This window comes from Hyaena hyaena, unplaced genomic scaffold (assembly GCF_003009895.1).
Source record: "Hyaena hyaena isolate Hyena2069 unplaced genomic scaffold, ASM300989v1 scaffold_577, whole genome shotgun sequence".
Taxonomy (NCBI): Eukaryota; Metazoa; Chordata; class Mammalia; order Carnivora; family Hyaenidae; genus Hyaena; species Hyaena hyaena.
Window position 1 is genome coordinate 897699 of NW_024081204.1, and position 20240 is coordinate 917938.

The window sequence follows — 20240 nt, forward strand, 5'->3', positions numbered from 1 at the left end:
GGCTTTTAGTTTTAAACATAATGTCACAGATACAGTGGAACATTACAGTGTTGTGCAGTATGTCCAGAAGGTCGAGAGTTCTCAGACTGTTGTGACAGTGAGTGGGAGAGTTCATACAGCCTGGCAGCAAAACTGTAAATGTCTTTTCTGTGTGAATGAACATAGAATATGAACCATTTCTTATCCTCACTCCAATTGGGATGGAAAAAAAAACATTTAGCAAATTAGTTCCTATACTCTTTGCTCACATGAATCTGCTCTACACTGTAGCGCCTGGTGCGGCTGGTGCAGTCAGAGCTATTACGTGGTTGAGCTTGTGGTGGTCTGTAGTCATCCTCCAGGATCCATTTGTTAAACAAAGATATGATAAAGACTGTCACCCGTGAGTCTTTGGATGGCACTAATCTACACCATACCCTCCCCCCCCCAGTGATACTGTTTTTGATACCTGTTTTGGGGCTGGCGGTAACTTCGGTGGCTTCTGCTTGACCTTTCCCATTATGATGGCTCTTACCTTCTCTTCATAGAACAGGGACCTAGTGTTGGGTGGTGCCATTTGCCAGTTTTGTCAATTCCAATGAAACATTCAGGACAAGGGGAGACACCCTTGGTCAGATCTGTGGACTCAGCGGACCTACTGTAAGCCAGACCTTGACCAAGATTCCATTTGTTACCCTGGCTTTATATCACTCACTCTGATACGTACTGGGGTGATATATCCAGTCTCCTCCAGGTATCAGTGTTGATTCAGATGCTGTGTCTAACACTCCCTGAACACTGTGGGCTACCCTTTCCCCACTGTACATTTATGTGGGTAAATGACCTTACACCCTCTGGTGGAAGGTCAGGGCTGTCATTCGTCCTGATAGGCCTGGAACTGGGTAAGGGATCATGGCCGTTTATCAGGGCAGCCTACCTTCAGCTTCTTGGTTATCCTTTCTCGATTTCTTCTGTTGGTACAAACTAAGTATTATTTTTGTCAGCTACACATTCATCTTACCTAAGGACACCATGTTCTATTAACTACTTCCATGACTCTTTGTGAGCCAGATCCGTTTGGCTGCCATTTTGATTTTACTAGTTATAATGACCATTATGAGACCTGGCTTTTAACAATTAGTCCCATCTTCTTGCCTCCCTTGTTTCAGAGTCTTGTCATCCCCATTGCTGTCAGCAAGCTCTGCTCTGTGACCACCTCTCTTACATTCAGCCCTGGCCTGCAGAGAAGGCCACCACTGATCTTCCTAGTGAGGCTGGGGCTCCTTCACCAGCACATTCCTTTTGGCCTTGGTAAATGGCCTTTGACATGTACTCTGGGCCTTCCCACGGAATATGAGAGTCTGGTGTACTTTTCGGTCGTAGGTTTTATATCCACTCCAATGTGCCCACTTCCTTGAGTCTTTGAATTACTTCCTTCTCTGTCATGGCAATTTTGGCATTTTAACTTCACTCATCGTGGCCCATTGCTTTTTTATGCTTTTAGGAGACACCCTAGTAGGGAGTTCCTGCCATCTGGTGTCCTTGAATCCTGAATACTCCCAAGTCAATTAGCTCTTTCCTAACTACTTTTATGTTCTGGCCCTGTTGGTCAGCCATTCTCATCTGGTCCTGTGCAGACTCTTGCTGCAGACACATGCTGACTAGTTCTTGCAGCCCCTTTGGGATATAATCTCTCCTCCCAGCACCTCCCCGGCTGGATTATGCTGTGAAATGACCCTAATTATAGGTCTTTTGGCCAAGAGGGGAGACTGATTCGGTGCTGGGGCATGAGGAGGCAGTGTTGCCTTGCAGGGTCTTCCATTGCCTTCAGACACAGGTGAGTGCTTATCTTAATAGACAGGGATGGAGAGCCTAAATGTCCATCAACTGATGAATGGATAAAGATGATGTTGTTTATATACGCAATGGAATACTACTTGACAGTGAGAAAAAATGAAATCCTGCCATTTGCAGGAATGTGGATGGAACTGGAGGGTTTTATGCTAAGTGAAATAAGTCAGTCAGAAAAAGACAGGTACCATATATTTTCACTCATATGTGGATCTTCAGAAACTTAGAAATTTAACCATGGGGGAAGGGAAGGGGAAAAAATTGTTACAAACAGAGAGGGAGGCAAACTATAAGAGTCTTAAATATAGAGAGCAAACAGGGTTGATGGGGGGTGGGGGGAGTGGGTATTGGGCAGTGAGGAGGGTACTTGTTGGGGTGAGCACTGTGTGTTATATGGCAGCCAATTTAACAATAGATTATAATAATAAAAAAAAAAAAACCACAGGGGTGGGCTACCTCTGAAGAGGTAGAAGGTTTCGAGGAGTCTGGGGAGTTAAAACCTATATGTCCTCATCTCAGGTTTCCAGATTTCTTCCCTTGGTCAGTACCTTGGTTGGCCATCAGTTGTCTTTAGGGTCCATCCAACTCTGACCCTGGGTTTGATCCTGGTGCACTCGGCCTGATCCTTGCAGGTGACAAGAGCTTCTTTGTGTGCCTCCAACAGTCCATCTTTCCTCCCCATCTCCTGTTACATTTCTGAGGAGTAGTGGTTCTCTAAGTGTCAGTGTCACCTAGGAGCTTGTTAGAAGTGCAGGCTCTTAGCCTTCCTTATCTGCTGAATCAAAAACCCTAGTGTGGGGAGCAAACAATCTTGGATTTAGCAAGCCACCCAGGTGATCTCATGCACATGAAGTTTGAGGGACTTGGTAGAGTATGAGTGGTGCTTAGCAATAGCCATTTATCCCATTATCCTTATAGCACGAATTTTCTCATAGTCTTAAGTACATGGTACACTGCATCTGCTTCTGCTTGCACACCCTCCCAATTCACCATGTTTGAAAGTTTCAGTTGGCCTGCCATCTGGTGCCAGGGACTCCACCTACCACCTTGATGGGGTCCTCATTGCCAGGGGGCGGTAAGTGATTCAGCTCCAAAATCCCATCTTGTCTGGTTTTCTTGGATCATACCTGGAGCTACACACACTGGATTCTGCAGAAGCAGATGCTAAGTTTGGGTGCCCAGTGTTTCTTAGGGATCTTCGCTTAGGGGAGGAAGAGTGTGTGAGCAAGACTGGACGGAGGGATTATTTGGACTATGAGTCAGTCCCAATAAAGCCCTTGCCAGCCTGGTGGTAATCTGAGGAAGGAGAGCAAAAAAAGCATTCGTTTATGTTTTCCTTTTCCCATCTTGAGCTCCATGCATATCCTGTGCTGCTACTTCTCATGTGTTCTTCATTTCTAGCACTTTCTAATTTTACTTGGCATATTTGATCCTTTTATTCTTCTTTTTTTCCCCTGTCAAAACCTACTATTTTGAGATTATTTTTCCCATTTTTTTTTTTTTAGCATCTTGGGAGTTTAGCCAAAGGTCAATTATCATGTTATTTTACAAATAAGAGGAAGGTAGTCATAGGAGTTTAGATCTAGAAAGATCTTTATGTTGTCTGAACTCCTTTTATTGCACATGAGGAAACAGGTTAAATATTGGTGACCGGCCAGTCCTTTTTCATCTTGTTAATGGGAAAACATATGCTTCTTCCTACTAACCTGTGAAAGAACACACGTAAAACCTCTTTTGTCAGATGCAAATCTAGAAATACAGTCTACTTTTGAATAAAAATATTTTACTACTTTACTTTTTAACTCACTTTTGTTTTACCCCCTCAGGCCATCAAGCCCTGTCGCCCTATGACCAACAATGCTGGCAGGCTTTTCCACTATCGAATCACAGTCTCCCCTCCTACAAACTTTTTGGTAAGTTCCTAACAAAATCCGATTTCATTCATTTTAAAACGTAAATAGGTTGAATATGTGCAAATAAAATGTGAATAGATTCAGTACTGATTCAGTTTTTAAATTTTCTTTAAAAAATGTTTTATTTTTGATAAACTTGGCCTTTATCATAATGACTTTAATTTTGCTTCCTCTCACTGTACTACTTTCTGTACCTTTTTTCCGTAATGGTATCAGTACCACATAATAGCCACATTCATAAAAGCCATGACTCTTAGAGCTATTCATTGGAGCTATGGAGTTGGAAGAATGCACAGAACACTTTTGCATCTCTTAAAAATTCGTGAATACCTGACATTAAACTAGAAATCAAGAAGATATATTGTATGTATGACAGTAATAATATTACCTAATATTTATTAACTGTGGTCCCAGGGACCACTCTGAGTATTTGACATGTTAACTTACTTCTCACAACAAACCAGTAAAGTAGAATTATTATCCCCACTAAACAGATGGGGGGTTAGTCCACATTTTACAGATGAGGTTAAGTAACTTGCTCAGGGATTATTCAGGTAGCTAGTGTGGAGAAGGGGTATACGACAGTTTGATTGCAGTGTGCCTGACGGTCTGCTATTGCACTAAGCTATGTTGTCTTTCAGAGGGAATAGTTTATTAATTCTGCTTACTTCTCTCCAGAGATTTCAATTTCAAAATTAGATTATAGTAATTATATATTTTAACCATGTTATCAAGATAATTCATATACCATAAATTCACCCATTTAAAGTGTATATTTCATGATATAACTCCTCTCACAGAATTGTGAGACCATAACCAGAGTCTAATTTCAGAACATTTTCATCATCCTGAAAAGAAACCCTGGGCTTATTAGTAGTCAGTTCTTTTGTATCCCTTAGCTTTCAATAACTGTTAGGATACTTTCTGTGTCTATCACTAGCCTGTTCTAGATATCTCCTATGAATGGATCATAGCAAATGTGATTTAGCTACTTTCACTCGGCATAATGTTTTTAAGATTCACCCATGTTGTAACGTTAAACTTCATTCCTTTTTATGGCCAAATAATATTCCCTTAAATGGATATACTACATTTATTCATTTATGAGTTGATGAACATTTGGATAGTCTCCACTTTGGGGGCTCTTATGAATAATCCTGCTGTAAATTTGTAGAAGTTTCTATGTGGGTATATGTTTTCATTTCTCTTGGGAATAAACCTAGGACTAGAGTTGCTGGATCATGCAGTAACTATGTTTAAGGAACTCCAAACTGCTTTCCAAAGTGGCCATACTTTATTATCTTCTCAGAAGTTCTTTCCATTATACATAATTTTGACCAGCTTTATTTAAGATATCTGAATAGAAAGTAACAGTAATATTATGTTACTTATGTACAAAACAATTAATGTACATGTGGATATTTTTTAGCACCCTCTTCTTTTCTTCATGTATATATAATGTTTAAAAGAATAATGTTCAATACCTGTGTTAAAAACCACATCTTTTAAGCTACCAGTCTTGATAATTAGTTCCATTTTTAGCATCTAGGATTAAAAATGGTGGGTTATGGGGCACCTGCGTGGCTCAGTAGGTTAAGCGTCTGACTTCGGCTCAGGTCATGATCTCACAGTTTATGGGTTCAAGCCTCGCATTGGGCTTTGTGCTGACAGCTCAGAACCGAGAGCCTGCTTAGGTTTCTGTGTCTCCCTCTCTCTGCCCCTCCCCTGCTCAAACTCTATTTCTCTCTCTCAAAAAATAATCAAACATTTTAAAAAATGGTGGGTTATACGAATAGCATAAGGAAGAGCATCTCATACACTTAGATTAATAATTGTATGTTTTAATCACAGATTCAATTTTCAGATAATTAAGATTTTTGACATTGTGTAGGAATTGATTTGTTACTGTGGGTGGTGGGGTGGCTTCTCTTTGGAGGGCCTGGGAATGGAGCTATGAGGGGTTGAGCCTCTGGCACCCTAACATCATTCAGAGCCTCTCAGGCGGTTGCTGGTCTTGACTATCATGATCCTGAGTTTTTTCCACTTTGAGCTTTGAGTTGACTGTGTTATTATCTTGTTCTTGTTAGGACTCTTGTTAGGTCAGAAATATAGTTCACTATGAATAGATCTGGTAATATTGTGGGATTAAATAAAACAAGTTCCTAGAAAATGAAGCCATGTAGCTTTTTTCTTCCCTTTATGACACCCATAATAAACATTTTGATGGTCTCAGTATGTAAATATTATTGAAGTCAGAGAATTTCACCAACCAAGAGAATTCCACCTAAAATTAAATTTTTATATAAAGTTCTCCCTGGAGTTTAGGAAAATGTTAATGGAGTCCATGGAGTCCATTGTTGATAGCTTTGTATTCTTAGGGACTTCTGTACATGCAAATTATGTTATTTAATTCATGCTTTGTGTTTCTGTTTGCTTTCAGACTGACAGGCCAACTGTTATAGAATATGATGATCATGAGTATATCTTTGAAGGATTTTCTATGTTTGCACATGCCCCCCTGACCAATGTAAGTATGTGTGAATTGGCTGGCTTTCTCCTTTCCTGTAGCATCTTCTTTCCTTTCATTCTTTCTTTCTAAAAGTCAAATTAAATTTCTTTTCTTCTGGCTTCTAAGTAACATTTACTTTGTGTCCCTCTGCATGAGCTGCAGGAAGTCTACAGCAGCGTGTGTCAGGTGGGGGTGTGATATCTGTACTAATGAGTCACAGGTTTGGTCCACATTAAGTGGTGTAAGTAAACATGTGTCAGAGTAAGATTCTGAGAGTGTGAAAGATTGAAAAAGAAGGATAAACTGTGGATTAATGTGTGAAAGCTATTTAGAGTTGGGTGTCCTTCAAAAGAAGGTTGGAAAGTTTTAAGGAGCAGGTATTATTTAGTCTCGGAGCAAGAGAAAAAGAAATAGCTCTGTGTTCAGGACATCTGGAGCCTGAATTAATATCCTACAGTTTTCTGTTTTCAAATCCCAGGACTGTGTCTTCTTTAAGAGATTCGGTCTGACATACACATCTGTGATATTTTTATACAGGTATTAAAGCTACTTTGTTGATAATTGGTTCAAATGGAAGGTCTGTATCTGTGAGTCAAAATCTTTCTCAAAGCTAACAGTCTTGGGAATTGTCTTACTTTATTCCGTATTCTGGTTGGACGTAGAGTACAATTTGCTGGCAGCTCAGAAAGGCAATATATAGCAGTGTACTTTACCCAGTCTAGGTGCTGTTATAGAACTTACTAAATTATAGCTGCGATGTGTCTACATCAAAATATAATGTTCTTTAAATCCTTTCTGAATTGGTTATAAGAAATTACATCTACAGTTTAAAAAGTTATTCAAGTGCTGTTTGCTCAAAATGTGAAATTCTGTTCCATTGGAGAGTAAAGAATAAAATTTTTTGCCTTTCTGTCATTGTTTTTTCATTATAAGTAGACATGGTTCTATAATACTAATACTAATTTATTTTTTATTTGTTTTTTAATGTTTACTTTTGAGAGAGAGTGAGCACAAGCAGGGGAGAGACAGAGAGAGAGACACACACACACACACAGAAGCAGAAGCAGACTCCAGGCTTTGAGCTGTCAGTACAGGGCCTGACAAAGGGCTTGAACTCATGAATGCTAGATCATGACCTGAACTGAAGTCGGACGCTTAACCGACTGAGCCACCAAGGTGCCCCAGTAGTGATACTAATTTAAAGCTGATTGTTTTCTTTATTTCTTTTATTTTTTTAATGTTTATTTGTATTTGAGAGAGAGAGAGAGAGTGAGTACGCAAGCAGGGGAGGGGCAGAGACAGAGACAGAATCTGAAGCAGGCTCTAGGCTCTCAGCTGTCATTACAGAACCCGATGTGGGGCTTGAACTCCCGAGCTGTGAGAACATGACCTGAGCCGAAGTTGGACATTCAACCGACTGAGCCACCCAGGTGCCCCAAAGCAGATTGTTTTCTTAATGGAATTTTTCTTATTCTACCATATATTTTATCCTAGAGGATTTTCTTTAGAAGATGGTTACATTCTAAATGTAAAAATAAAATCATGTGATAATCATAAAATATCTACCTCCAATATGGACCATAATATAGATAAGATGTAATGTTGGACCATTCTTTTTCTGAGATATAATTGACATATACCTTTATATTAATTCCAGGTGCATAGTATAATGATTCATCATCTATACATATAGTGAAATGATAACCACAGTAAGTTTAGTGACACCCATTACCACACATAGTTACAGAATTTTACATCAAACCATTCTTTAATAGTCTTTATGAAAAGGCACTAAGAGGTTTTTGAGTTTTGATGGTTTCTTTGCCTTTTTTTTTAATGTCTCAGTTAGGAACTCCAACCCTTAGTTACACCAAACCTCATAGTCTCAGAGTGGGAAAAGCCATTGGGAGTCCTATAGTCCAGCTCCCCCCACATAATGCTTGTCTTTTCTCTCCTCGTTGGGCTTGTAAATGTAAATAATTTAGTTACTATGAAAATATTTAAAATTATCTATCTTATCTCTTATTTTCTTAGAAGAAGTAATATAGATCTCGGGATGCCTGGGTGGTTCAGTCAGTGAATGTCTAACTATTTCACTTCAGGTCATGATCCCAGGGTCATGGGATCAAACCCCCTGTCAGGCTCCACTTAAGAGTCTTTCTCTCTGGGGCATCTGGGTGGCTCAGTTGGTTAAGCATTTGACTCTTGATTTCAGCTCAAATCGTGACCTCATGGTTTTGTGATTTTGAGTCCTGTGTAGGGCTTTGCACTGACCGCTCAGAGCCTGCTTGGGATTCTCCCTGTCTCTACCCCTCCCCCTTGTTTGCCTTCTCTCTGTCTCTCAAAATAAATAAACTTAAAAAAAAAGAAGCAATATAAATCTCATTCTAACTTTTAGGATCACCTTAATCAAAGGAGGAAAGCACCGTGGCTCCAGAGAAACCAGGGATTTAATATTAGTGAACTTACTAGCTGTATGATTTATCACTTCAATCTTTGTAATCCTTGATTTTCTCATCTGTAAGAAGTATTAGTTGTTGCAATCTTACTGGCTTTTGGGAAAAATAAATGAAAGGACACATGAAAAGTGTTTGTCATGGTTTCGGGCACAGAATACAAGTTGGCATTTCTTATTTTGGATAGGATGTCAGACAGACCTGGGTTAGTGTCTTTCTTCTAATTCCATTTTTTTTTAAACCAATTCTTAATATTTATGTGACCTTGGATGAGTGATTCTTTGCGCTTTTTAAAAAGCCTGTCAGCACAGGGTTTGGCACTGAGAGGCTGCTAATGCTTAATTAATTGCAGTTGTTACTGTTGTTACACAATAAAAGATAGGTCTGAAAAATTCCTGGCTTTAGCGTATATTTTATATAAATACTCAAGTTCTCAGAATTTGAGAACTTAACTCTGTAATGAGAAGATAAGCCTCATCATTTATGTTAGAGATGTTGATAAAATAAATCGAGTTTTAAGCTGAATGTTGTACAGTTCATAGGGATTAGATCCATCAAAGGCCTCTTGAATTTGAAATAGCCTCCCAGAAAAAGAATTATTAAATCACTTTACTGATCTGATTCATTTTCTTGCTAGAAAGAGCATATCAGCAAGAAGGGCATGCGAATGATGGTAACGTTAGAATCTCAACCAATCTGGTTCTGACAAGTTTTCTTAAGATCTTCTTGAATTGAAGTGGATTGAAAGCATTGTTGGTTAAGTATAGAGCATTTGGGAGAATTTTATCCTTTTATGTAATACATTTGCTATTACTTACAATACCTGTTATTGTTAAAGATTTTGACAACATAATTAAAGATCTATTTATTAGATGCATCATATCTTATCCTGTCCTCAAAAACACAAGAAAACCCCTTCTTTTAGTTGGCTTTCCATTTCCAGTAATAGCCTTACTGCCCAGGATTTAGCCATCCAGCACCTGGAAGTGGTACAGTTAGAATGTAGAAGTTTAGGGAGGGTTTTCTTTCTTTTTGGTAGGATGAAATAAGAGTTGGTGTCAGTATTCAGACATGTTGTAAGAAATGGTAGGCATTTATATTATTTGGCCATTGACCTTGCAATAAATTGAGCTTGCCGTATGTAGAAAAATGACAATTTCTCTTTGAGTCTTAGAGAGAGATGAGGGTTTGAATAGAAAAGGAGACTTTACCTTTCTGGATTTGTATATCTCACAAGGGCTCTAGTGGTATGAGTGAGAGCCCAAAAGAAAATAAAGTATAGGGACACCTGGATGGTTCAGTTGGTTAAATGTTTGACTTAATTTTGGCTCAGGTCATGATCTCATGGCTCGTGAGATTGAGTCCTGTGTCTGGCTCTGCTCTGAGTGTGGAGCCTGATTCGGATTCTCGCCCTCTCCCCAACCCGCCCCTTTCCCCAGCTTACTCATTTGCTCTTTCTCGCTCGCTCTCTCTCATAAAAAAAAGAGAAAGAAAGAAAATAAAGTATGTAGAAGAGAAGAACTCAAAGAAGGAATCCCAAGAAGGGATTGTAGTTGAAATAGTATGGGAAAGGACCATCCTTCCATAAATCACTCAGCAGAGTTGCTTTTGTGCATGGTAGAAGGAATAAAGTTTACACTTTCCTTCTTTCTCTGTCTGCCTCTTGGCTGTTCCCAAGGGCTCTGGTCCATTTCTCTTCTGCATGCTCTCTCCTGAGTAATGCAGTCTCACCCACAGTTTTTCCTCCTTACATCTTCTGATCAAATTACTACTGCTAGCTCTGACATATGCTCCATGCTCACATTTCAGATTGCCTTTTGGACATACCCACCTTGATATCCCCTCAAGTACCTCACCCTCAACCTATGCAAAACTGAACTGGTATCTTCCTCACATATTGAATTTGAGGTATTCAGCAGAGGACACCCTAAGAATTTCTTTGTATTAATGCCATTTTGACTTATCTGGTTATTAGGTCAGAAATCTAGAAATTATTCTCTTTCCTCTTTACTTCCACATCAGAACGGTCATTGTATATTTCACTAACATCTCCCTTGTTATTTTTTTATTTTATTTTTTTAATGTTTTATTTATTTGATAGAGAGAGAGAGACAGCGTGAGCAGGGGAGGGTCAGAGAGAGACAGAATCCGAAGACAGGCTCCAGGCTCTGAGCTGTCAGCACAGAGCCCAACACGGGGCTCGAGCCCACAAACCGCAAGATCATGACCTGAGCTGCAGTTGGATGCTTAACCTACTGAGCCACCCAGGCGCCCTTCATCTCCCTTGTTTAAAATTGTCTCTTTATTTGGCTCCTGGACTTTTTTTTTCATCAGACCCCAGTCTGGTCTTCAGTCTCTGGCCTTGCTCTACTGTAAACCATTGCCACACTGTTTACACAGCAGCCCATCTACAATGTAAACTATGATACTTTCCCACTTACAGTACTTGGGTAGCTTCTCGTTGACATAGGATAAGCCCTGATTCAGTAACATGGCTTACAAGGTCTGTAACACATAGTTTATACTTTTCTGTCTAGAATCTTCCCTTGCTTCTCTCTATGTATTTCACTCCTGAACGACTTAAAGACTTGGTCTTCTTCCAGCTTCCTTTTCTCTTACTAGAACGTAAACACCTATTCTTTCCTAACTTAATTTTTCTAGATGACCTGGAAAATTTCTCTCCATCTTTGAAGACTCAGCTCAGGTGTTACCTCCTCTTTGGTTCTTTTATACTTTATACTTTTTTGTTTGCTTGTTTGTTTTCAGTTGCACTTAAACATTTACAGTGTATACATTATATTCTATTTATACTTGTTTATGTGCCTTTTTTCCTCTTTACAGCTAGCTCGGAGCCTGGAGCCTGCTTCAGATTCTGTGACTCCCTGTCTCTCTGACCCTCCCCTGTTCATGCTCTTTCTCTCTTTCTCAGAAATAAATAAAACGTTAAAAAAAATTAAAAAATAAATAAAAAGACTGTGGCTTATTTTAGAGTAACTAGGACCCTAGCATAGTTGTTAGCAAAGAACTGATATTTAAAAATATGAGTAGGTGCATCTGGGTGGCTCATTTGGTTAAGCATCTGAATTCAGCTCGTGGTTCGTGAGTTCGAGCCCAGTGTTGGGCTCTGTGCTGACAACTCAGAGCCTGGAGCCTGCTTTGGATTCTGTGTCTCCCCCTCTCTGCCCCTGTTCCACTCGCATTCTGTCTCTCTCTTTCTCTCTCTTTCAAAAATAAATAAATATTTAAAAAGTGTAAAACACACATTTGTAACTCAAATATTTCCATATGTTACAAGAATAAAGAGCTTAAAAATAATAGTGGCCTTAGTATATCACTTTAGTTGGATTTCTTAGCCACTATCCTTAAAAAAATAAAAAGGAAGAAAGAAAGAAAAAGCACCAAAGAACTAAACTTCTTTTCTGAGAAAAACATTTCCAGTAGATGGCATTATAAGACTATTTTTGTTTTTCTTACTATTCCTTTTGCTGGTAGAATTAAAGTTTGTTCTGGTTGCTATGGATTCTAAAAAGATTGCATCTATATAAAATCATCTATGGACAGATTGAATGGCCAGAAAAGCCTACTTTACACATCTCTAGGCTTCTGAGTCCATTATTTTTTCCAGCTAATCAGATAACACTCTCCAGTGACCTCACACTTTCCCTCTCATTCCTTCCTTCATTGAAAAATATACTTATGGAAAACTTATAATATGTAGGCACTAGGCTAGTGTCCGATAACCAAACAAGGCAGATGTGGATTTATTTCACCTGAGCCTTCTTTCTTTTTCACACCACCCTTGAGTATTAGAACACATAATGAAAAGTGTATACTCTGGTGGCTTAGAGCTGCGGTCTAAAGCAAGATTTTCTTATTTACCAGCTACCATTTGCCTTAGACAAGGTGCCTGATGACCCAGCCTTAGTTTCCTCCACTGTATGGCAAGGTAGGAGGTGTGCCTATCTCATAGGTGTATGCAAAGCAGTGCAGCAGTGCCTGGCTCAATAACCATTAGCTGTTATTATTTTTATTACCATGGTTGCTTTTGCTCCAGAGCCTCATGGGCAAAGTGAGTTATGTGCACTTTAGTGACAGGAATCTGTAACCAGTGGGTTGTCATCCTGCTGCCCCCAATGTACCTGAAGAGGTAAAGATTCTGAAAGATTTTAAAAACCTGAGTAAAAAATATTTAAGTGTGGTTTTATTGATACTTTAGAGGCAACATACTTGGTTTAAATGGGTTTTTATCATATTTATGTTGCTGCTAATACAATAACATAATAGTTAATTAAGCACCAGCATTATGCGGGCTTCCTATAGAGGCCAGGCTAGCTGGGTTCTTGCCAACCCAGCAGTTGTGGTCAAAGCTCCGTGTATGGTACCGTTAGCAGCTTAGATTAAGGTGAAACTTTCTCATTTGGTTCATGCTCTTCTGGGTCAGATAGCAAATATGTGTGTACTATGAACCCATAGGAAGAATTGAACCTATCATTTTTCTTTTGCAGATTCCACTGTGTAAAGTAATTAGATTCAACATAGACTACACAATCCATTTCATTGAGGAGATGATGCCTGAGGTAAGAGAAAAGATTATTTAATAGCTTCATGTAGTTTGTTCTGTTGTTTATCTCACACTTAAATGTTTAAAGCATTAAACTTGGTCCGCTCTGGCTGTTTGCCATAGGAATCCCCTTAAAGTGTGGTGTTCACTGTTGAAAGGGCAGTGAGATGCAGCTCTTAGGAGCACAGTTAAAATTTGGATCATTTTTCAACTTCTGTTGACATATTTTGGAACTTCTTTCTCCTCCTGTTGCATCTACTGATTGTAACTTTCCATCTGTTTCCAGTTTGTTTTGGATAGGGGACAGATTTTGGTTACTGGTCGTTATCAGAGAGGAAATTAGAACAGTGAAACCAAATCTGATAGCTGTTGGAATAATCTTATTCATTATCTCCAGTGACAAGATCAGTGCTTGATTCATTTTTCTTCCCATATATTTACATATTTTTTCTAATTGTTTTTCACTGCAGATGCTCAGCAGCTGATTTATCTAAATATATGCAAGAGGTTTAAAATTCCAAAGCAAGATTAATGTGAATCTCAGAATGATTCATTGCCTGATCTTGAATTTAGTGGTGTCAACAAATCACACTGAGAAATAACAACTAGACAGCAAACAAGCTTGTGCACTTAACATTTGTTGAGTTGGGGTCGATTTCCTGAGCCTGTGGCTCTTCTTGCAAACGTTGTTTAACAGTGCCGCTCTGTCACGGGCAGCGGAGCACTGAGGGGGATTGATGAGCATGGCACACATGCTTAGCTTGTACCTGTTTTCCTTCTGAGGGAGTCCTGGGAATTCTACATGTCTTTCAATAAAAACTAAAGAGAAAGGGCCGGCCCTTCATTCTCCAGTTTAACAAGGGTTTTTTGCTTCCTTTGTATTTTTAAGGTCATAAGCCTTCATTTCCTGTTGTAAAGGTTGATGATTTCTGGTGTGATCTCACACAGGGTGATTTGTGAACCCTGAGCAAAACAAGTAGGAAGAATTAGGAGACAAGTCTCACTTGTAAATATATCGTCTGTTAAGCTTATTTATGGGAGAAATTTTGGTACTAAGTTTTGTACTTTTTCTTAGCCCTTTATTTGCCTCCATTAAGAATTTGACCTTTTTTGGGCACAAAAGACCTCTTTTTGTGGTAACTGTGTAGTCGTGATTCTGGGTGTTTGAAGGATAAGGGTGAGCAGAGAAAAGGTCAGGGGACTAACCTATTAGAGGCTGTCAGTATGTGTGCGAATTAACAAAAAGTCCCCAGGAGATTCTAATTCTGAGACTTATAATTGGGTTAGAAAATATAACATAAGGAGATTTTAATTTTTAAATTTCACATCAATTTATTTGTATGTTTGGAAGGGCTGAGTTTACATTTTTGTAGGAATCTTAATGGCATGATTGCCTACTTCATTTATATCTCAAGCCAGTGAGCTCTTGTAGGACAGTGGCCAAACTTTTAGGAAATCACATGATTTTAGTATAGTTTTAATACACATTTTTTAAGACACTTGGCTAGGTCAAGTTGAATCTTGTTGATATGTATTTGCAATAATATAGTAATTTGACTTTGGTTTATTTTTCAGAATTTTTGTGTGAAAGGACTTGAGCTTTTCTCGTTATTTCTGTTCAGAGATATTTTGGAATTGTACGACTGGAATCTTAAAGGTAAATAATAGGATATAAAGAAAGGTATAGTGCTTGTAGAAGAACATTGTAACGTGTAAAAACTAATGAAAGTGGGTAACAGTTGATATTCCCCTTATTTTTGAAATACCCAAGGAAAAGTATATTATTCATAACAACAGTTGTTATCATTTGACGTGAATAAGTTCTTATTTTAATACAGTTTGACAGCATTCATTACCTAAAATTACCATTATCCATTACCTGACTGATACCTCAGAAGATGATATCAGTTACTATGAGTAACTACCTTGATTTATGTACATTAGGGAAAATCTCATTAGTTAATATTTTAAATTTATTGAACTTTACTATAATAAATTTCTTCCAAGGTGACAGTTTATTAAAACAGAACTTTGGTTAGCCTTCAAAACACACACATACACTTTGAGGTACATTAGTTTAAAGTATAGTTCTTTTCATTCCCCTATGACCCAGCCAATATCACTGCTAGGAATTTACCCAAGGGATACAGGAGTGCTGATGCATAGAGGCACATGTACCCCAATATTTATAGCAGCACTCTCAACAATAGCCAAATCATGGAAAGAGCCTAAGTGTCGATCAACGGACGAATGGATCAAGAAGATATGGCTCATCTATACAATGGAATACTACATGGCAATGAGAAAGAATGAAATCTGGCCATGTGTAGCAACATAGATGGAACTCAAGGGTGTTCTGCTGAGTGAAGTAAGTCAGGCAGAGAAGGACGGATATGTTTGCACGTATAGGTGGATTAGGAGGAACTTAACGGAGGACCATGGGGGAAGAGAAGAGGAAAAATAGTTGGGGAGAGGGAAGGAGGCAAACCATGAGAGACTCTTGAATGCTGAGAACAAACTGAGGGCTGATGGGGGTAGGGGATAGGGGAAGGGGGGTGATGGGCATGGAGGAGGGCACTTGTTGGGATGAGCACTGGGTGTTACATGGAAACCAATCTGACAATAAACTATTTAAGAAAATAAATAAATAAAATTTAGTTCTTTATATAATTTTTTTTCTTTTTTAACATTTTATTTATTTTTGAGTGACAGAAACAGAGTGTAAGTGGGAGAGGGGCAGAGAGAGGGGGAGACACAGAATCCGAAGCAGTCTCTAGGCTCTGAGCTGTCAGCACAGAGCCCAACACAGGGCTCAAACTCAACGACTGTGAGATCATGACCTGAGGTGAAGTCAGCCACTTAACCGAGTAAGCCACCCAGGCACCCCTAAAATTGAGTTCTTAGATAATTGTTCGTTCCTTTGGAAGTATCTGTGTCCAGCAGTCCTTGATTTATCTATTTTTAAAACAGTGTACTGATGAATGGCTTTTCAAACCAAGTTTTTAATAGTATTTTTCCATTTCCTTCCCAATTATATTGATTAAAGTAGAAAAGAATTAAAATACAAGCATATTATATCATGCAGTAGTTCAGTTATAACAAGTCTTTATATTTTTGGATTTCTAAAAATAGTTTTCCTGCACATGTCATGTATTAGGTATGTCCTTGGGGCCTTTATTCCCTTCTGACTTTCGGGACTCCCTTACTGCAGTCTTCATTGGGTGTTTGTGGCAGTTACCACATGATCGACTGAGTTGTTGGGGAGAATAAGGGGTGGTGTTTTTTATGTTCCTACTTCTCTGGTGGTGTTTCTTTGTGGTTATCATAAATTGTAGGAATTAAGTCTCAGCGTTTGTTTTCTAAGACTGTTTTATTTATTTTTTCTTTCCTTTTCACTTGTTTGCTTTAGGCCCTTTGTTTGAAGACAGTCCTCCCTGCTGCCCAAGATTTCATTTCATGCCACGTTTTGTGAGATTTCTTCCAGGTAAATCTTTTGGCTTGTCAGTGACCCAGTGAGATAGTGCATCTGAAAATAAGCCTGCCGTTCTCTTCTCAGTCTTTACAGACAACTTCCTGCCTCTGTTACTGTTAATTATCCACTTCTCAGGTCAGGGATGAAATGTAAAATTACACATTCTGATTTGTACCCCTGTGTAATATTTGGTAGCCCTAAATTAGAGGAGTAGTGGACAAGCGATTTATAAATTTTGCAAATCTATTTGATAAAATATCATGCAGGTGTTAAAATTAATATTGAAAACCTGTGACTCTAAAAAATGCATATAGTTAATTGGAAAACAATTGGTATAAAATTTTCTATGCACTATGATTATAGCTAAGGAAGCAATTACTGCAATGATAGGTATATTAATGTACTGGTGTTTTAGGTGTTTTTTTTCCTATTTTTTTGACCCGTGCTTTTATGCATTTTATAGTGAAAAAATAAAGCTATTTTCTCACTAAGTAAATACGTCACTTTTTAGTTTTCATTTATTGTTTATTTTAGAGAAAATATGAATGCGGGAGAGGGGCAGAGTGGGCGGGGGTGGGGTGGAGAGAGAGAATCCCAGGCAGTAGCTAATTTTTTTTGGGTGTGGGGCCCAGTGTGAAGCTTGATCCCAAGATCCTGGGTTCATGCCCTGAGCCAAAATCAAGAGTCAGACGCTCAACCAACAGAGCCACCCAGGTGCCCCTTTAATTTTTTTAAAGCAGTATTTTAAGTTTTACATTTTTTCAGGAGTCTAGCTATACACTATGGTGTTCTAGTGTTTTCAAAAATGGCAAAGTTTTCAATGCAATCTTTAGATGCCTTTTTGTTTGCAGAATATTCACCTAAATGAATTCATCCCTAGAATCTCTTTCTGGCATCACAGCCTCTGGTGACATCTTTCTATTCCTCCAGCTCTCACGCCCTGTTTGCTTCTACGTGAATCTGTCTTCCCTTTTCTCCCTGTGTACAGCCACCTTTCTTTGCCTTCTCTCTTCAGTCTTGTGCTCTGACTTCTGTCTCTCAGATCTACTGACCTCAGCCCCTTGTGCTAACCACCACCCCCCACTGAAATATAAATTCGACGATTTGCCTTTTCTGGTTCTTTATATGGGCCACTCAGTGATACTGACAAAACAATTAGCTACTGCATTAGGTTTGTGGTCTACAATTTGGGAGCTTTTCAGAGTGTAAGCTTTCTGCCCTATCTGCAAATCAACCATTTCAGGAAATCAGCCCTGTGTTCATGCTCTCCTCAGGCCTCTTGTCCTCCTGGGTGCTGGGACCTTGCTTCCCCAGGCCTCAGAACCTTCGTTTGAGCCTGTCACGCCTTGGTCCATTCACAGCCCAGCTTGGCGTGGTCGCCCTACCCCATCTAAGCCTGTCCCCTGCCCCTGCGGCTGCTGTGCTACAGCTGTTCTCCCAAAGATCACATCGAGTGGATATGCTTCAGTTTCAGTCTCGTCCCTGATGTGGTTCCTGGGCCCTTGACCCTCTCTTCTGTGTGCTGAACTCTTCTTGCTTTCCTCCTAGCTCTCAGATTTGTCTTTTGTGCCTTTTGTTCCTTGTCTACTCATTCTAGTTTAGATTTTCCTCAAGGTTTTGTCCTTGATACCCTTCCCTCAGTTGAGACCCTCAGTCACAATGGCTTGTTTTTATTTTAGAGTAGTGTTACTCATATTTTCAGTATTACCGTTAATGCTTATTTCTTTTGGAAATTTTCATTTGGAAAATGCGTTCAAAAGCTTTTCTCCTTTGTACAGCTGGTTTTATTTTATTGAGAAGTCCTTTTTTCTTTTCATGTGAATGCATCTTTGATTTTATAATGGAACGTTAGCAGCAAACTTATTAGAAAATGGTGTTAGAGTGAGCTTGTTGAAAGCCTTTTCTTTCTCTGTATGCCTCTAGGCATTTTATAACTAAACAGATCTCTAAGAGAAAGTGGACAGTTTTAAAATCATCTTAAAGAAAAATCTTATGTTAGATATTTACTTTGTGGGATTTGAACTCTTATAATGTTTCTTAAAATGTTTCTTATAACTATGTAGGGATAACATTTAGGTTGTCATAAAGAAAAAGGTCTATTGATTTATTTTTAAAAAGGATTTACCTTTTCATTGGACTTGTCTTTGAAAATATATATGTTAAAAAGCCCTGAAAGATACAAAGAAATATCTAATGTATAAAATGCATTTTGGTATTGGGTGGCAAATTATGATTGATTTGCTTTCCACAATACGATTTCATTAAAATCTTTTAGAAAATATGAATAAAAAAACATTTTAAAATATATTTTTATTGTTGTCTGTGCAGAGACTATTTCTACATAGTTGTCATCATACTGGTATATGATTTGCATCCTAGTTTTTACTAATTTGTTGAGCAGATGGGTATTTTTAAAGAACGTGGTATATAGTACCAAATTTCTTGTCTAAAGAATAGCATGAGTTTATGCTGCCATGAAAAATGCATTATTAGTTATCTTCACATTTTGGACACTCCCTCCTTCCTTTCTTCATTTCTTTCTTTTTCCTTCCTTCCTATAACTTCATAAAGCTACGGAGTAAACAGCGTCTGTCCTAACACTACTTAGCCCGTAGCAGGAACTCAATAAATACTTGTTTACTGACTTTATTTAATTGATCATAATAGTGCCTTAGTTAATTTTGTTACAAATAAGAGTGAATGTACTTTGAAATGTTCTTTGGTATTGTCTCATTAAAAAGAGTTTTTTAATGTTTACTTTTGAGAGAGAGAGCGGGGGAGGAGCAGAGAGAGAGGGAGGCACAGAATCTGAAGCTGGCTCTGGGCTCTGAGCTGTCAGCACAGAGCCTGATATAGGGCTTGAATCCACGAGCCCTCAGATCATGACCTGAGCCAAAGTCTGACACTTAACCGACTGAGCCACCCAGGTCCCCCTTGTATTTTTAAAAAGTAAACCTTTGAAGTATAACACAAACACTGAAAAATGCCCATATCATAAATATAAGACTCCATTGAATTTTCACAGTGAATATGACTGTACTCAGCTCCCAGATCAAGATTACCAGCATCCAAGACTCCCTTCGCAGTCACCTCCCAGCTCCTCAAGGGAAGCCCCTGTTCTGACTTAAAAATCACCATGTTAGTTTTGCTTGTTTTTTAATGATAAAAACTATAATTGTGTGTTCCTTTTTGTTTTTGTCTTTTGCACTGAGTTTTTGAGACAACTGTAGTTGGTTCATTTTCATTACCACATAGTATTATATGGTATGACTAAGATGTATTTAACCTATCTGCGATTAACAGACACATTTGGGTTTTATCAGTTTTTGGCTCTTTCAAATACCATACATATGTTCATTATTATACTTGTACATGCCTTTTGGTGAGTGTATATTTGTGCTTTCTCATTGTGGTTATATACCTAAGAGTGGAGTGGAAATTTTGGTTGTGTTTATAATAAGCTTTGTAGATAATTTCCAACAGTTCCCCAAAATGATTG

General features: G+C 38.6%; 1 protein-coding gene across 1 annotated transcript in view; it reads left to right on the forward strand.

Annotated features, from left to right (window-relative positions):
* Positions 1 to 20240, forward strand: part of DROSHA (drosha ribonuclease III) — a 126502-nt gene that overhangs the window by 26690 nt on the left and 79572 nt on the right. The window contains exons 11-15 of the mRNA XM_039256408.1: positions 3657 to 3743; positions 6184 to 6270; positions 13214 to 13285; positions 14845 to 14926; positions 16679 to 16753. Coding sequence (XP_039112339.1) covers positions 3657 to 3743; positions 6184 to 6270; positions 13214 to 13285; positions 14845 to 14926; positions 16679 to 16753 — 403 coding nt within the window. The remainder of the gene's footprint in view (positions 1 to 3656; positions 3744 to 6183; positions 6271 to 13213; positions 13286 to 14844; positions 14927 to 16678; positions 16754 to 20240) is intronic.